Consider the following 18,977-nt stretch of genomic DNA (forward strand, 5'->3'; position numbering starts at 1 on the left):
TAACTTCTCCTAGATTTTTATTACATTAACTTTTTAAATGAACTTTACTATTCGATGTTAAAAGATCTATTTGTAAGTTTAAAAATGTTAAAAAAAAAAGATCAACTGTCAGTTAAAGAGTCAGTTAAAACTTAGACATTTGAACTCATCTTAATCTGACTTAAATTCCGATTTATAAGTATAAAAACATGTTAAAAGAATGAATGGTTGACTATAAATTAACTTAAAAATAAAAAAAGTACTGTTTAGATTATCAGGCTTTTATGAGAGAAACATTTTGAAGGCGAGTTCACATCGATTTCTCCAGGTTTGAATGAGTCGACGCTTCTTCCTTCAAAGCTTTTATTCACGTAAAAGTTTGTTCCACTTTATTAACATTGATCTTCCGAAGTCTACGACGGCTCCGGCGTGTTCGTCTCTGCAGCCTCCGGGTTTGGTTCGTCTCCTAGAGAAACAAAAACACATGTTAAGAACTGATCCAAGGAAAGGAGTTTGTTTTGCGATGAAGAGACGAAGATAATGAAGATAAACTGAGCCTAAACATGTGACCGACCCGTTCCTTCCACAGCCGTCGGCCCGAAGAGCAGCTGGATTTTATCCCGGGCGTCGTCTTCGCTGGAGGATCCGTGGACGGCGTTGTGAAGGACGTCCGTGGCGAAGCGAGCTCTCAGAGAGTCGGGGGACGAGGACTTGGCCTGGTCCGGGTCAGTCGGACCCATCATGGACCTCCACTCGTCCACGGCGTTCTCCTTCGCCAGCACCAGCAGCAGACACGAGCCTCTGCAGCAGATGAAGGTTCGAAACCGTGTTCGGACTCGGAATATTATCCATTTAACAAATTTCATTATTTTAAAAATAATTTCATCAAATCTATATTTAAAGGATTTTAATTTGATTTTTTTTGTTGAATAATTGAATTTATATAATATTTTATAAATTATTTTTTTTACACATAGTTTGATATTGGAATTCCAAAGAATTAATTCTCTAAATATTCTTTAATTTGAAATATTTAAATCATTTAGATTAGAACATAAAACCCTAAGTTTAAAGAATAAATCATTCAATTGGAAAATATTCAAAGTTTCATAACCAGTTATTAAAAAGCAATTATATCTAAACTTTGCAATTTATTTAATTATTAAAAAAATATTATTTTATTTCTACATTTGAAATGTTAGTTTAAGCATTAAATTGTTTTAAAAAATAATTGAATTTAATACATTTAAAGGCAAAGTTTGGGTTTTCTTGTTGAATAATTGAATTTTAAAATCAAACATTAACATTTTTGTTTTTCTTACACACAAAGTTTGATCTTCTAATCCCGATAATTGAAAAATTAATTTTCTAAATATTCTTTTCTTTTCGCCGATGATGTCACGTCTGTTTATCGCACGACGGTTCGATCAAGTAACTCTGTGTTCTGTTGGTAATGTCTGATTAGACCATTAAACCAACATGTTTTTATTTCATTAAGAAAGACTATTAATTAAAAACATATTTGAAACTTTTGAATCATTTAAAGTAGAATATAAAACTATGCAAAAGAAGGAGAAAAAAATCAATTTGAAAATATTTAATTCTCTTTATATTTAGTTATTAAAAAAAATGAATACTTTTCAAATTTGAATATACAAACTATTTAATTTAAAAAAAATGTTTTAAACATTTTTATTTTTCTACCTTTGCAATGTTAGTTTAGGCGTCATATTATACTTTAAATAATTTAATTAAATAACTTATATATTTTTGAGCTGGTTCTTTTTTTTTAAAGGCTGTTAATTGAAAATAAATAATTTAAAGATTTTTTTAAAAATATTAAGTTATTAAAAAACAAATAAATGTAAACTTTGAATAAACAAATTATTATATTATATATATATTTAAAAAAATATCCTAAAAAACTTCATTTTAAATGTTAGTTTAAGCCTTAAATTAATTTTAAAAAGTATTCAACTGAATAGTTTCTATATTTATAAATATTTTAACATATATTTGTTATATCTGACGCCACTGATGTTCCTCCATAATCACGTCTCCAACATCATCACATATTAAAAAGAAACATCTCAAACTCACACACACATGGCGTCCACCATCTGGCTGAAGAACCTCTCGTCGCGCCGCTCTCCGTAAAACTCCTCGGCTGCTCCTCGCGTCAACGTCGTCTCCTTCTCGCGCCACACCTCGAACCCTCGGCTCCGGATCTCCTCCAGGATCTCCTCTGGGGTTCAAGGAAGACTCGGTGAAGTCGTGGAACACGACCAGAGGCGAGTGAAGAACCTTTGTGTTGGAAGGCGTCCGGCTTGATGACGGCGAGCGTTCGCTGCCTCGGGAAGAAGAAGTGGATTTCTCGTTCCGCTTCTTCTCGACTGTGGCTGCCGTGAAGCTGGTTCGCGGGGTCGTCGTCCACGGCGACCTCTGACCCTGAACTGAAGAGGTCAAGTGTTAAAACTCCAGGTTCTTACATTCATTTTTTCATCATTTTACTTTACTATTTCTATATTTAAACGATTATTTTCTTATATTTTAATTAGAAATTGTAAAGTTTGATTTTCTAGCTCCAGTCATTCAAAAATTAAAAGTCAAAATTCGATTGATTATAATTTGTTGTCTTCTTAATTAAATATAAAAGTGTGTGATTGTGACGCCAGACAGTACTGAACGAGCACCGAGCTGCTGGATCAAAACTCAAACCAATCCAAGCGACTAATGGTTTTTTAAAGCTTCATGTCAAAGTTGCAGTGACTCGGCGCTCGATTGGATTAGTCTGGTGACGTTTTTATATTGAATTTAAAAGGTTATGAGTTAAAAAAATAAATTTTGAATTTAGAAAAATGTGTTTTTGGAAAATATCAAGATCTGTGCGGGAAAAAAATGCTTTGAAACTATTAAAAATGTGTCTTTAATAGAAAAAACAAAAACAAATTCAACCTTTCAAAATTAATGAGGGATTAATAAAACAACATTTCAATTTAAATAATAATATTAATAATAATACTTTTTTTTGTATAGTGAATTTAAAGTGCTAAATATAAAAGTGAACAAAGCAAATGTATTTAATGTATATTCTAATATAAATGACTGAAATGTTTTAAATTATTAAAAAAAATGTCAATATAAAAATAACTGAATTCAATTATTAAAAAAAAAAAGTTGAACTTTCAAATTTAATTAAATTAAATCTATGTGATTAAAAAGGAAAATAATATTTCCAACATTTAAATAAAATAAAATAATGAATGTTCTTCCACAGATAAAGATGTTGATGAGAAGGTGAGGAACAGACATTAATAATAGACTTCAGAGTGATGTTGAATCAAAGGTGTTGGATGCAGGACCTGAACTGGTCCAAACTCACCGCTCAGGATTCTCTTCTCCGGCTCTCCTCGCGTCAGAACCGTCCACGAGGATCCTCCAGCGATCCACGGCCGCCGGTCCCTCCAGAGCCAGCGCCAGAACCGGACCTCTGTCGGAACTGTTCCCAGAGGTTAGCGCGACCCACGGCTCACCTGACGGGCGTGAAGATCACCTGGTGGTGGTTCTGAGCAGAGCCGGGAAGTCCTCGTCCTCGACCCGAGTCGAGTAGAACCTTCTGACGTCGTCCTCTGACATCATCACCTCCCTCTGAAGGGCCACAGTCAGACCCGAGTCACGGATTCGTGCCAGCAACTCCTCTGTGATGAGACGCATAGAAGAACATTTGAAAGTCAAGGGAAGGCACTGGGATGATACGTTCCTCTGCCAAGGAGCTCATTAAACGTGAGATCTGACCAATGACTGAGGACGAGAGGATACAGTGTTACTGTGCTGTATCGACTTAATTTTAAATTTATTTTGCCTTCAAATCATATTTAATTCCACCATAGTTACTCTCTTTTTAAAGTTTAATAACGTTTGTTTAAAATAAAATAAATTCCGTGAGATTCCGGTGATGACTGAGGACGAGAGGATACAGTGAGTCCAGCAGCTTTTAAAGCTGATGTTTGGACATATTTTGGTAAAACAAATGAAAGCAGTTACGACTTCATCAAGAGTCATGAGGTCTGTAAATACTACAACACCAGAGTCAAGTACTGGACAATACTACACATATATACTTGTTACTACACTATCACAACACCAGAGTCAAGTACTGGACAATACTACACATATATACTTGTTACTACACTATCACAACACCAGAGTCGAGTACTCTACAATACTACACATATATACTTGTTACTACACTATCACAACACCAGAGTGAAGTACTGGACAATACTACACATATATACTTGTTACTACACTATCACAACACCAGAGTCAAGTACTGGACAATACTACACATATATACTTGTTACTACACTATCGCAACACCAGAGTGAAGTACTGGACAATACTACACATATATACTTGTTACTACACTATCGCAACACCAGGGTCAAGTACTGGACAATACTCCACATATATACTTGTTACTACACTATCACAACACCAGAGTCAAGTACTGGACAATACTACACATATATACTTGTTACTACACTATCACAACACCAGAGTCAAGTACTGGACAATACTACACATATATACTTGTTACTACACTATCACAACACCAGAGTCAAGTACTGGACAATACTACACATATATACTTGTTACTACACTATCACAACACCAGAGTCGAGTACTTGACAATATTACACACATATCCTTGTTACTACACTATCACAACACCAGAGTCAAGTACTGGACAATAATACACATATATACTTGTTACTACACTATCACAACACCAGAGTCAAGTACTGGACAATACTACACACACTTCCTTGTTACAACACTATCACTATATAGATTGTATTGTTGACCCTGTATCGTGAAATGTATCGACACATTCTTGCAAATACACACCCATAATACACTGTTATATTGCTAATTTACCTTTTAAGTTGTTTTATTCACTAAAAAATGTGTTTGCTGTGATTTGTGTTGAGTTTTTTAAGAATGTGAGATGATCTCCTTGGTAGATGTATGTGTGATCTTGGTGCTTTTATCTCTTATCTGAAGTTTCTTCAAATATATATTTGATTCAATAACGTTTCCTAGGACACTAGCAACGTTAGCTTAGCATCGTTCTGTCACTGATGTGATCACACGACCTCCTTGGCAGGGGTAACAACAGCAACAGGTTGGTCATCAACACTTTGTTCTGATTTCTTCCAGGAAGGAAAGGTTGTATCTGGACCGCACCTCTCCTCGCTCTGGCAGGGTCGGGCCGGATCAGCGCCAGCGTCCTCTCCACACGCTCTTCCTGCGCTTCCTGCTCGGACGCCGGCGCCATCTGAAGGCCGGGGAAGAGGAGGGCGAGCTCCCTGCGGGCGCCATCCTGGTCCCGACTGCCGTGGACGGCGTTGAACAGAGTCTCGGTGCCGTACTGGGCCCTGAGGCTGCAGAGAGTCCAGGGACGAGAACAGACGCTCGCTCAGCAGGTGCTCAGAGAAACACTGCTGATGGAATCTACTGTTGCTTCTTTATTCATGAACGAATAATGTAACAAAATGTATATTTAACTCTCTGTAGCAGGACGTATGAATCACATTGTGATACTCAGAGGTTCCTTTCTTGTTTACCGTATTCCTCGGACTAAAAGGCGCAATTAAAGTCTAGCAATTTTCGCAAAAATTAACCTTGTGTATTAATTAAGGTTTTACTTATTGACCTGCAACCAATTTTATGTATTGCGAGGCTCTGTACTATTACTCCGCAAGGATCGTAGTATTACTCCGCATTATTATTCTGCAAGTCTCTGCAAGGAATTATTATTCTTTCAGTCTCCCTAGTATTACTCTGTGAGTCACCATAGCATTACTCTGTGATTCTACGTAGTATTGTTCCGCAAGTCTCTTTAGTATTACTCTGTGAGTATCCCTAGAATTACTCTGTGAGTCTCCCTAGTATTACTCTGTATGTCTCCATAGTATTACTCTGTAATTCTACGTAGTATTATTCCGCAAGTCTCTTTAGTATTACTCTGTGAGTCTCCCTAGAATTACTCTGTGTGTCACCGTAGTATTACTCTGCTAGTCTACGTAGTATTATTCCGTGAGTCTCTTTAGTAGTACTCCGTGAGTCTCCCTAGTATTACGCTGTGTGTCACCGTAGTATAACTCTGCTAGTCTCCGTAGTATTACTCCGCGAGTCTCCCTAGTATTACTCTGTGAGTCTCCGTAGTATTACTCTGTGAGTCACCGTAGTATTACTCTGAGTCTCTGTAGTATTACTCCGTGAGTCACCGTGGTATTACTCCGTGAGTCACTGTAGTATAACTCTGTGTGTCACCGTAGTATTACTCTGCTAGTCTCCGAGTATTACTCCGCGAGCCTCCCTTGTATTACTCCGTGAGTCACAGTAGTATTACTCAGCAACTCTCCCTAGAAATAATCTGTGATTCTTTGTAGAATAATTACGTGAGTCACCGTAGTATTACTCCACGAGTCTCCCTAGTATCATTACGTGAGTTCAGTTCAGTTCAGTTTATTTCACCATAGTATTACTCCGCGAGTCTCCTTAGTATTACTCCGTGAGTCTCCCTAGTATTACCCCGTGAGTCTCCCTAGTATTACTCCGCGAGTCTCCTTAGTATTACTCCGTGAGTCTCCCTAGTATTACCCCGTGAGTCTCCCTAGTATTACTCCGCGAGTCTCCTTAGTATTACTCCGCGAGTCTCCTTAGTATTACTCCGTGAGTCACCGTAGTATTACTCCGCGAGTATCCGTAGTATAGTATTATTCACAAGATGCGTACTATTACTCGGCGACGCTACTACTGCTAGTATTATACTAGTAGTAGTGTAGTATTATTATTGTGGAGCAGATGTGTGCCTTGAGTATGAAGTGTGTTCAGTACTCGCCTCTCTGGCTTCTCTCTCCGAGCGTCTTCTGTGTCTTCAGGACCAATGAAGTCCAGCCACAGCTGGACCACGTCTGCGTGGTCAGGCCGGGACAGAACCAGGACATGTGAAGGTCCACTGGACATGAACTGAAGCAGGTCCTCGAAGAACAGCTGGAAATAGACCCTCCATCGTTTGAATACTTCTTGATGAGTAAAAGTATATATAGTAGATACTTGTCTTCAGAATATTAATGGCTTTTACGTTTAAAAGTTGTTTTATTTTTTTTATTTTTAATGATTTTATTATATTTTTTAAATAATTGAATTCAGTCATTCGTATATTTTAAGGTTGATTTATTATTTAATGATTAAAATATATATATATATATATAATTTTCTAAATGAATGATTAAAAAATAGTTTCATGTTTAAATTCCCAAATAATTAAAAAATACATTTTTCAAATTGAATTTGTTTAAATTCCATTTTAAAAATAAATATATATATATATATTAACATTAACATAAAAAATGGAAATTTAATATCAAACTATGAAAGTATTTAAAAAAAATGGAAATATTTTTGGGTAATTTAATCATAAAAAAAACCTTTATAATTATTATAATAAAAATAAATCATTCCACATACAAATTATTTAATTAAATTATTCAATGAAACTAATTCAACTATAATATCGATATATTATATACTATTTATATATTAAATAATACTACTCCGCGAGTCTCCGTAGTATTATTACATGAGTCACTGTAGTATTACTCAGTAAGTCACTGTAGTATTACTCCGCGAGTCTCAGTAGTATAACATACAAATTATTTTATTACATTTTTCAATGAAACTGATTCGACCTTTAATATCAAGAATATTTATATATGAATATCAATATATTATATGATATTAATATATTAAATATTGAATTTAATTATTTTAAAATAAAGTCATTAAATGCCTAAAAACAAATTTTTAATTGAATGTTAAATCCATGAATATTCTATATTAATTCTGTGATGACTCTGGTAAACTTCCATAAACGCTTGTTATCACTGGTTAAACTGGTTAAATTGGTTAAACTGGTTAAATTGGTTAAACTAGTTAAACTGTTTGAACTGGTCTGATCTCACCTCTTGGTTCTTGTGCTGGTAAAACTCTCGCGCCTGGTCTTCGCTCCACGTTCGTTCCTCTTGAAGCAGGATCTTGAATCCTGCGTCTTGGATCTACAGGAACATGGATGAGGAACGAGGACCTCCTGAGGTTTCTCTCGTCGTACCTTCACGATGATCTCGCGGCTCTTGTTGTGAGCGACGGCGTCTGGTTTGATGACGGCGACGGTGACAGATTCACCGGCAGGAACTGGAAGATCGTCAGTGGAAAACTTCAAAAACTTCCAATTTTTCGAGTCAAAACATCGACTTTTTGTCGAGTCAAACAGTCTCGATCAGGAAAAGTACTTTTACGACGTGTTTGGTCTGAAAATACAAGTTTCTGATGTAGTTTTTACAACGTGTGGTTGAAGTTAATCAAGAAAAGTGTTGATTATGAAGCGAAAATCACTTTAATTCACTTAAAACAAATAAAAATTCTATTTAATTTCATCACAAGCTCATAATGACACAAAACATCACAACACGAATCAAATCGTTTTGTATCTTATTTAAAGCATAAATGTATTTTTCTCAGTGAGTCACTGTAGTATTCCTCCGCTAGACACCGTAGTATTACTCCAGGAGTCCCCGTAGTATTACTCTCTGAGTCTCCGTAGTATTACTCCGTGAGTCACTGTAGTATTACTCCGTGAGTCACTGTAGTATTACTCAGCGAGACACGGTAGTATTACTCTGTGAGTCTCCGTAGTATTACTCCGTGAGTCACTGTAGTATTACTCCGTGAGTCACTGTAGTATTACTCAGCGAGACACCGTATTATTACTCCATGAGTCCCTGTAGTATTACTCTCTGAGTCTCCGTAGTATTACTCCGTGAGTCACTGTAGTATTACTCCACGAGTCACCGTAGTATTACTCTGTGAGTCTCCGTAGTATTACTCCGTGAGTCACTGTAGTATTACTCCGTGAGTCACTGTAGTATTACTCAGCGAGACACGGTAGTATTACTCTGTGAGTCTCCGTAGTATTACTCTGTGAGTCTCTGTAGTATTACTCCGCGAGTCACCGTAGTATTACTATGTGAGTCTCTATAGTATTACTCTGTGAGTCACTGTAGTATTACACCGCGAGGCTCCGTAGTATTACTCCGCGAGGCTCCGTAGTATTACTCTGTGAGTCACTGTAGTATTACTCCGCGATGCTCCGTAGTATTACTCCGCGAGGCTCTGTAGTATTACTCTGTGAGTCACTGTAGTATTACTCCGCGATGCTCCGTAGTATTACTCCGCGAGTCACCGTAGTATTACTATGTGAGTCTCTATCGTCTTACTCTGAGTCACTGTAGTATTACTCCGCGAGGCTCCGTAGTATTACTCCGCGAGGCTCCGTAGTATTACTCTGTGAGTCACTGTAGTATTACTCCGCGATGCTCCGTAGTATTACTCCGCGAGGCTCCGTAGTATTACTCTGTGAGTCACTGTAGTATTACTCCGCGAGGCTCCGTAGTATTACTCTGTGAGTCACTGTAGTATTACTCCGCGAGGCTCCGTAGTATTACTCTGTGAGTCACAGTAGTATTACTCCGCGAGTTTCCCTAGTATTACTCTGAGAGTCACTGTAGTATTACTCCGCAAGTCACCGTAGTATTATTCCGTTTCAGTTTAAATACCAGTGAAGTTTTCTTCTTCTTCTTCTTCTTCTTCTCTCCGAGTCTTGTCTTCAGCGTCCTCCTCCTCCTCGTCCTCACACATCTGGAGAGAACGACTGTGACTCTGACACTGGAGAACATTCATGGTCCAGGTCTCACCGAAGGTCTCTCTCCTCCGAGCTCCAGGAACATCTTCTCCTCTCGCAGCTGGTCCTTGATGAGCCTCTGGATGTCGGGAACTCTGGCTCCTCGTACTTTAGCCACCAACGTCCCTCCCTGAGGGGACGACGTGTGAACAAAACCAGAGTTGAGATCCACTGTTGCTACAATATTTAGAATGACTTTATTTGTGTTAATGCTGAAGGTACTGTTGAGATCCACTGTTGCTACGATATTTAGAACGACTTTATTTGTGTGAATGCTGAAGGTACTGTTGAGATCCACTGTTGCTACGATATTTAGAACGACTTTATTTGTGTGAATGCTGAAGGTACTGTTGAGATCCACTGTTGCTACGATATTTAGAATTACTTTATTTGTGTGAATGAGGAAGGTACTGTTGAGATCCACTGTTGCTACGATATTTAGAATGACTTTATTTGTGTGAATGCTGAAGGTACTGTTGAGATCCACTGTTGCTACGATATTTAGAACGACTTTATTTGTGTGAATGCTGAAGGTACTGTTGAGATCCACTGTTGGTACGATATTTAGAATGACTTTATTTGTGTTAATGCTGAAGGTACTGTTGAGATCCACTGTTGCTACGATATTTAGAACGACTTTATTTGTGTGAATGCTGAAGGTACTGTTGAGATCCACTGTTGCTACGATATTTAGAACGACTTTATTTGTGTGAATGCTGAAGGTACTGTTGAGATCCACTGTTTCTACGATATTTAGAATGACTTTATTTGTGTGAATGCTGAAGGTACTGTTGAGATCCACTGTTGCTACGATATTTAGAACGACTTTATTTGTGTGAATGAGGAAGGTACTGTTGAGATCCACTGTTGCTACGATATTTAGAATGACTTTATTTGTGTGAATGCTGAAGGTACCGTTGAGATCCACTGTTGCTACGATATTTAGAACGACTTTATTTGTGTGAATGCTGAAGGTACTGTTGAGATCCACTGTTGCTACGATATTTAGAACGACTTTATTTGTGTGAATGCTGAAGGTACTGTTGAGATCCACTGTTGCTACGATATTTAGAATGACTTTATTTGTGTGAATGAGGAAGGTACTGTTGAGATCCACTGTTGCTACGATATTTAGAATGACTTTATTTGTGTGAATGCTGAAGGTACTGTTGAGATCCACTGTTGCTACGATATTTAGAACGACTTTATTTGTGTGAATGAGGAAGGTACTGTTGAGATCCACTGTTGCTACGATATTTAGAACGACTTTATTTCTGTGAATGCTGAAGGTACTGTTGAGATCCACTGTTGCTACGATATTTAGAATGACTTTATTTTTGTGAATTCTGAAGGTACTGTTGAGATCCACTGTTGCTACGATATTTAGAATGACTTTATTTGTGTGAATGAGGAAGGTACTGTTGAGATCCACTGTTGCTACGATATTTAGAACGACTTTATTTGTGTGAATGCTGAAGGTACTGTTGAGATCCACTGTTGGTACGATATTTAGAATGACTTTATTTGTGTGAATGCTGAAGGTACTGTTGAGATCCACTGTTGCTATGATATTTACAACAACTTTATTTGTGTGAATGCTGAAGGTACTGTTGAGATCCACTGTTGCTACGATATTTAGAATGACTTTATTTGTGTGAATGAGGAAGGTACTGTTGAGATCCACTGTTGCTACGATATTTAGAATGACTTTATTTGTGTGAATTCTGAAGGTACTGTTGAGATCCACTGTTGCTACGATATTTAGAATGACTTTATTTGTGTGAATTCTGAAGGTAATGTTGAGATCCTCTGTTGCTACGATATTTAGAATGACTTTATTTGTGTGAATTCTGAAGGTACTGTTGAGATCCACTGTTGCTACGATATTTAGAATGACTTTATTTGTGTGAATGAGGAAGGTACTGTTGAGATCCACTGTTGCTACGATATTTAGAATGACTTTATTTGTGTGAATTCTGAAGGTACTGTTGAGATCCACTGTTGCTACGATATTTAGAATGACTATTTGTGTGAATTCTGAAGGTACTGTTGATATCCACTGTTGCTACGATATTTAGAATGACTTTATTTGTGTGAATGAGGAAGGTACTGTTGAGATCCACTGTTGCTACGATATTTAGAATGACTTTATTTGTGTGAATGCTGAAGGTACTGTTGAGATCCACTGTTGCTACGATATTTAGAATGACTTTATTTGTGTGAATGAGGAAGGTACTGTTGAGATCCACTGTTGCTACGATATTTAGAATGACTTTATTTGTGTGAATTCTGAAGGTACTGTTGAGATCCACTGTTGCTACGATATTTAGAATGACTATTTGTGTGAATTCTGAAGGTACTGTTGATATCCACTGTTGCTACGATATTTAGAATGACTTTATTTGTGTGAATGAGGAAGGTACTGTTGAGATCCACTGTTGCTACGATATTTAGAATGACTTTATTTGTGTGAATGCTGAAGGTACTGTTGAGATCCACTGTTGCTCTTCTCAACTAAACTTTGTTCAACTTCTCCCACAAAGTTCCTCTGATTCTAACCGTTCAAACTTTTATCAACGCGTCTCGTTCCTGAAATGTTCTATCTTTCTTTTATATCTGCTACTCTTTCTTCTATTCCTCTTTTTCTACCCATTTTCCCCCATTCACCTTTGACCTTTGACCTTCTGGTACATTCATCTACTCACACCAAGAAACTTTAAAAACACTTTTGTCTACCTACTACTACTTATACTACTTATTCTTATACTTTTACTACAATCCTTCAACTGATTTGACTAAATATACGTCTATAACTACTACTTCTATTTATTCTACTTCCACTACTTCTACTTCAACTACTAATTCTACTTCAACTACTAATTATTCTACTACTACTTTTTTTTACTTATTCCACTTCTACTACTTCTACTCTCTCTACTACTTCTACTACTACTTATTTTGCTTCTACTACTAATTCTTCTATTACTACTTATTCTAATTTTACTACTACTAATTCTACTACTTCTCCTACTCCCATGACTAATACTTCTACTTCTACTATAAATTATATTCTTCTTCCTTTTCTTCTTCTTTTCTTAACTTTTTTCAGTTCATTTCAACTTTTTCACATTTTTCCTGTGATCATTTCACCTTTTTTCTACTAATTTTTACCTTAAATACTAGTAAAATACTAGTATTAGTAATAGATAATTTCAGTTTATACATACAACAGATTCAACATCGCATTGTATTTCCTTCTTGAAATGCACATTTTCTAGTTTCCATTAAATATTATTTATTTCTTTAAACTAAATTATTTTTTGCAACAATGTATTTGTTTTACTTTTTCATATTACATGTTTAAAATGCAATATTGATGGATAAAAAAAACAATAATTTAATTTATTGCTAAATAAAGTTGCACAATTATGCATATTTTTTAAAAATGTTTTCATTTTTAATTGATTTGACACTATAGTACTCGTGTACGTGACCCCTCATGACCCTAAAACACCCATTATGTTATTCATTTAAATTTAAATGGATGTTGTTGCTAATTTTCTTATTTTAACTTAATTGCTCATTTTACATTTTGGTTATTTATATTTAAAGACTATAAAAACCTGATTATTAATTAAGGTTTGACCCTGACATGAGTTTCAGACCCTGTTTATATATTTATGGATGTAATTAATGTATTGTTTGATAAGGTCGTGTCTGATCCACTCAAGAACTCAGTTGTATGTTCTGATGTACACACAAAAGAAAAACAACAACTACACAAAAACACTCGACAACTCACCCGATAAAAGAGAAAAGCTGGTTCACACTTCCCTCGATATTTCTCCAGGACGTCGATGCCGTCGGCTTCTGCCTGTTCAAGTCACATGTTCAAGTCACATGTTCAGTGACTTTTTAATACTGTATATATATATATATAAAGTATATAATTGTGATGAACTCACTGTAGCAAAGTGCAACAGATCATCTTCTGCTACCTCATTCTTTATCTTCTGCAGGTGCCGGACCACAGCCTTGCAGGGGCCACACCACTCCTGGTACACGTCCACCACTACACACACACACACACACACACACACACACACACACACACACACACACACACACACACACACACACACACACACACGCACACACGCACACGGTTAGTTACAGTTACTGAGCTTGAACACAAGGGGGCAGCAGAAGCTAATATACTTCTAACTAAGTCATACTTTCAAATAAATGCCTTGTTTTTCTATATATTACGATGAAATGCAGGAGGATAGAAAACACTATGAGGTCAAACAAGATGAGCAAATATAAGAGTTTTAGGTAATTCGCTTTTTTTTTAAATGCAAAATACACGTAATTCGATATTTATATACACTTTAATTCCTGTATTTACTTCACAATAGACTGTATTTTCTCCTGGCTTTCGCCATTTCCAAACGCTTTTTTATTTATTAATTATGGCCCTCATGTTATTCCATGGTCTCTTCATTGCAGTCTTTGACTGAAATAAAAGTTTGAAATCATTTGTGTAAAGAGAAAAATAGTTTGAGCAAAGTGTTGAGATTTAAAATTGAAAAATATCACTTTTAGTCAAACATTATTTACGTCATTATTAAAAAAAAATCGATCGCAATTCATACACAAAGCACCGTATAGTTGAAACAATAATGTTGCTTTAAGTTTCATTTAAACATCTTTGAGGACACATTTAAATACAAAAACAACCTTTTCTCTATAAATAAGCAAAATAAATAGTAATATTTGACGAGTATTGTGATGTTTTCTGTCTCATTATGAGCTTGTGATGAAATTAAATAGTATTTTCTCATATTTGCTAGTTTGTTTTAGTATTTGAGTATTAAACTCATTTTAGCTCCATAATCGTGACACTTTTATTTATTTACTTCAACCACATGTTGTAAAAACTACATTAGAAACTTATTTTCAGACCAAACGTGTCTTAAAGCATTTGATTTTTCATTTTCTTCATAATTCAATTCACAAATCTATATATTAAAAATGATTAATTTGCTTTTACCGAATAATAAATTCAATCATTTTTTTATTGAAAGGTTCATTTATTTTCTTCATAATTATTTTTTAAATATACTTTTAAATATTTCTAAAATGTATATGTTTATTGATTATCTTAAATTGAATACAAAAATCATAAACAATCTTTCTTTTATTACATTTAAAAGGCTATGAATTTAAACATGTTTTATTGAATGAATTAATTATTGAAATCATTTAAAGTTACAATATTTTAAGGTGTCTTTTTTTTATACAATCGTTTAAAAAAAAAATCAACAAATGCATAAACGTTTCAACATTTAAAATGTTAAATATTCTAATACAACAGATATTCACGTTTTAATAAATGATTTGTTTTTTTTCTCACCTGTCAATCCTCGGGTCGTGAGCAGAGCCTCCCACTGCTCGTTGTTACTCACACTCACCTGCACAGGTACAACATCGAGATCACGATCCAAACAAATGCATCCAAAGATAAACTAAAGCACCTGCAGACTTCCTTCTTTCTTCTTCGATGCCATCTTTTTTAAACTTGATGTTTCCTCGAGCGAGTCGCTGCTTTTTACGACACTTCCACTTGTTTGTGAACTCGGTTGCTAGGCGACCAGAGCTGCCCGTCTGTGTAGCTAAGCTAGTTAGCATCTCTTCACACTTACTGCAGAGTTCGTAAAAATAATAATAATTACCTCAGAATAACATGTTGTATGACTTTTTTAAAAGTGACGTCCAGAAGAATAACCACGTGCTTAATTCGATTAAAAAAAATAAAAATATATATCTTCATCATGATGATCGGTGATCGACTCGTTGTCCTGAAGACTTTTAATACGTGAACCAAATGTTTACTTATAACAATAAAATGTTGCAGATCAATTAAGAAGCCATTTTATTTCTCTTCAGGATCTTCTCAAGGAACAAAACATGTATATTTTAGTTCTTTCTTCCGACCGTCAACTCTTCATTTAAACGTCATTTAACATGATTTATTAGAAAAAACAACAACAATATATTTCCCATGATGCTTTGTTTTTTTCTCCCGCTGCACCCGAAATAAAATAATTTGATTAAATATAGATTATTTTCATGATAGAAAACAATATTAAAAACAGAATACAACGTGATTTATACACAGGATCGATTGCTTCAGTCTGATCCCTCCTTTAGATCCTTCTTGACTTTTGCAACTTGATCTTTGATGGTTTTGACAATCGCTGGAACCTTCGGTCCTTCAACCTTCTCCACCACCTGAGCGTTCTGTCCCACCAGGTGAGAAAAATACACACGTTTTAAATTCCTTCCTAAAGTATTTGTGTGTTTAAAAAACAATAAAAAGTATACAAACGACTACATTTGCTACATAAATATCAAACATTAATTCATTAAATAATCACCTCTAATAGTGTCACTATTCAAGTTTAGTCAAAACAAATAATACAAAGTTTCATAATTGTCCGTGTTAAGAAGTGATATTTAAAAAAGTATATAATTTCAGAGGAACTACTAAACAATACTTACATGATAAAACAAAAACACAGCTTGACATTGTCCTCTGTATTCTTTCAGGTCCTCGAGACTGTCTGACTCCGCCTGCAAGGAAAACAAATGAATAAGAATTCAATCTTCTCATAAAACATCAACAAATCTAAGATTTTTTTGTTGCAAACTTCACCGTCGCAAAGTGCAGAAGCTCATCCTCGGAAACGTCGTTCTTGATCTTCTGAAGGTGACGGACCACAGGTTTGCAGGGGCCACACCACTTTGAGTAGACGTCCACGACTGAAGACCGGAACCATGCGGGTTAGATAGTAGGTAAGTAAGTAAGTAACTCTGAAAGTAAGAACCAGCATTTTAAAATGATCCTGAAAGAAACTGGCAGCCAGTGAAGAGTTTGAAGGAGAAATGTGAGTTCTTCTACTAGAGCGGCCAGTGAAGAGTTTGAAGGAGAAATGTGAGTTCTTCTACTAGAGCGGACAGTGAAGAGTTTGAAGGAGAAATGTGAGTTCTTCTACTAGAGCAGCCAGTGAAGAGTTTGAAGGAGAAATGTGAGTTCTTCTACTAGAGCAGCCAGTGAAGAGTTAGAAGGAGAAATGTGAGTTCTTCTACTAGAGCAGCCAGTGAAGAGTTTGAAGGAGAAATGTGAGTTCTTCTACTAGAGCAGCCAGTGAAGAGTTTGAAGGAGAAATGTGAGTTCTTCTACTAGAGCAGCCAGTGAAGAGTTTGAAGGAGAAATGTGAGTTCTTCTACTAGAGCGTCCAGTGAAGAGTTTGAAGGAGAAATGTGAGTTCTTCTACTAGAGCGGCCAGTGAAGAGTTTGAAGGAGAAATGTGAGTTCTTCTACTAGAGCGGCCAGTGAAGAGTTTGAAGCAGAAATGTGAGTTCTTCTACTAGAGCAGCCAGTGAAGAGTTTGAAGGAGAAATGTGAGTTCTTCTACTAGAGCAGCCAGTGAAGAGTTTGAAGGAGAAATGTGAGTTCTTCTACTAGAGCAGCCAGTGAAGAGTTTGAAGGAGAAATGTGAGTTCTTCTACTAGAGCAGCCAGTGAAGAGTTTGAAGGAGAAATGTGAGTTCTTCTACTAGAGCGGCTCAGAATTCTGGCTGCAGAGTTTTGTATGAACTACAAGCGAGACACATCCTTCTTGTTTAGACACCAAAATAAACTGTTAGAAGTACTAGTACTAGAACAAGAGAAGTGTCACGATCATGGAGCTAAAATCAGTTTGATTCATTTAAAACTAATGCGCAAAAGTGAAAAATAACAACTGCAGCAAGTCGTCAAAGAAAAGCTGTAAATAGAGGTGATTATTTTCGTTATGATAGTAATACTTTTGATCATACAGATCATACGATATCAGAATATTTAACATTTCAAAAGTTATTTTGTAAATTCATATTCTTAATTATTACTCTTATATCATTAATGTTTGATTTTTTTTGCAAACAATGCATTCAAAAAACTTTTTATTTAAACATTTTTTTTGTAATGCAGAGTTTGACATTAACAATTTAACAACTAAACAATTAAATGTCTAAATCTTAAAAGTATTTTTTTCTTCGATCATCATGAAGGTACTCGTTAGTGGCCACAAGAGGGCAGCATCCGATAACGTTCACTTCTTTCAGAAGCACCAGCGGCGCGTTTGATAAGGTCAGGATTCATTTTTAAACGTTTTATTTTAAAAGAAAAATAATGTTATGCTGGTATTTTATTTGGTTTAGTTTTTTTTTTCTTCCTATTTTACTTTAATTCAAATCCTTGTGATTCTCTCGTCATAAACAATTTTACGTCTAAAATAATCACTTTTATAATCACGGTCACATCCTCCACGTGAGGATCTGTTGTTATTCCTACGATGTTAAAAGCAGTCGTGGCCCAATAAGTCCATCATAAGATCGTTATTATACATTTGATTTGAATATTCACAAATGAAATGAACCAACATTTTACACGTTTAATTCTGAATCTTGAATTATATTGAATTAAAATCTTGAATTCAAGGTACTTTCGTACCTACGATGCCTTTTCTCTGCAGTAGTGACGCCCACTCGTCCTCACTTTTCACAGCCACCTGATGATCCAATGGAAACATTTGAAATTTGAGCCTCAAGAAGTTTAACGTTACGATGTTTAACGTCGTCGTAACATCACCTGCAGAGCGGCTTCTTTCTTTTTCCCCGCCATCTTGTCACATTCTAGTCAACGTTTGTTCACTGACGTGAGAATCGTTCGTGCCTCGTTTTGTAATTCATAATCTGCTTTGTTAGTCGTCGCCTTTGTTATCTTTTTCCATGTCACGTGTTGCCTTTGTTCGTCTGTTTCAGGATAAAAACACGACATTACGTTATTTCTTGGTTGCCGAGCGACGACAGAGACGTTTGGATTCTTGATTTTTATCGCTTATTCATTGCTTAAACTTTTGATGAACACAACAAAAGTTTTCTTTAAAGTCGTGAATCTAGTTTTAACTATTGCTAGCATTAGCTGCATCTTAGCCGTCAGGCACTGGGTGTTAGCTTATTTGAAGTACCTACTTCCTCTTCTATAATTATAATTATAACAATAATGATGTATTTTACTGGTTAAATACATTTCTGCTACCTATTCTGCATATTTTGAGGTTTTAAATTTTGATAAACGCAACAAA

At 35.8% G+C, this 18,977-nt stretch overlaps 2 protein-coding genes across 2 annotated transcripts; both read right to left on the bottom strand.

Annotated features, from left to right (window-relative positions):
- Positions 1-261: 261 nt before the first annotated feature.
- Positions 262-15,399, bottom strand: LOC148068056 (thioredoxin domain-containing protein 6-like). Its single transcript, XM_087804499.1, has 16 exons — positions 15,325-15,399; positions 15,204-15,261; positions 13,753-13,859; positions 13,590-13,661; positions 9,801-9,917; positions 9,663-9,744; positions 8,159-8,241; positions 8,013-8,105; positions 6,890-7,041; positions 5,230-5,426; positions 3,533-3,677; positions 3,362-3,469; positions 2,284-2,432; positions 2,080-2,224; positions 554-780; positions 262-445 (listed from the first exon to the last, which is right to left on the bottom strand). Exons 1-16 carry the CDS (start codon positions 15,355-15,357, stop codon positions 393-395), a joined length of 1,821 nt encoding a protein of 606 aa, XP_087660625.1. The 5' UTR covers positions 15,358-15,399; the 3' UTR covers positions 262-392.
- A 306-nt stretch (positions 15,400-15,705) lies between these two features.
- Positions 15,706-18,560, bottom strand: LOC148068057 (thioredoxin domain-containing protein 6-like). Its single transcript, XM_087804497.1, has 5 exons — positions 18,482-18,560; positions 18,344-18,401; positions 16,506-16,612; positions 16,352-16,423; positions 15,706-16,090 (listed from the first exon to the last, which is right to left on the bottom strand). Exons 1-5 carry the CDS (start codon positions 18,512-18,514, stop codon positions 15,980-15,982), a joined length of 381 nt encoding a protein of 126 aa, XP_087660623.1. The 5' UTR covers positions 18,515-18,560; the 3' UTR covers positions 15,706-15,979.
- Between the last annotated feature and the right edge of the window lie 417 nt (positions 18,561-18,977).

This window comes from Callionymus lyra, chromosome 12 (genome assembly GCF_982586985.1).
Source record: "Callionymus lyra chromosome 12, fCalLyr1.hap1.1, whole genome shotgun sequence".
NCBI classification, from domain to species: Eukaryota; Metazoa; Chordata; class Actinopteri; order Syngnathiformes; family Callionymidae; genus Callionymus; species Callionymus lyra.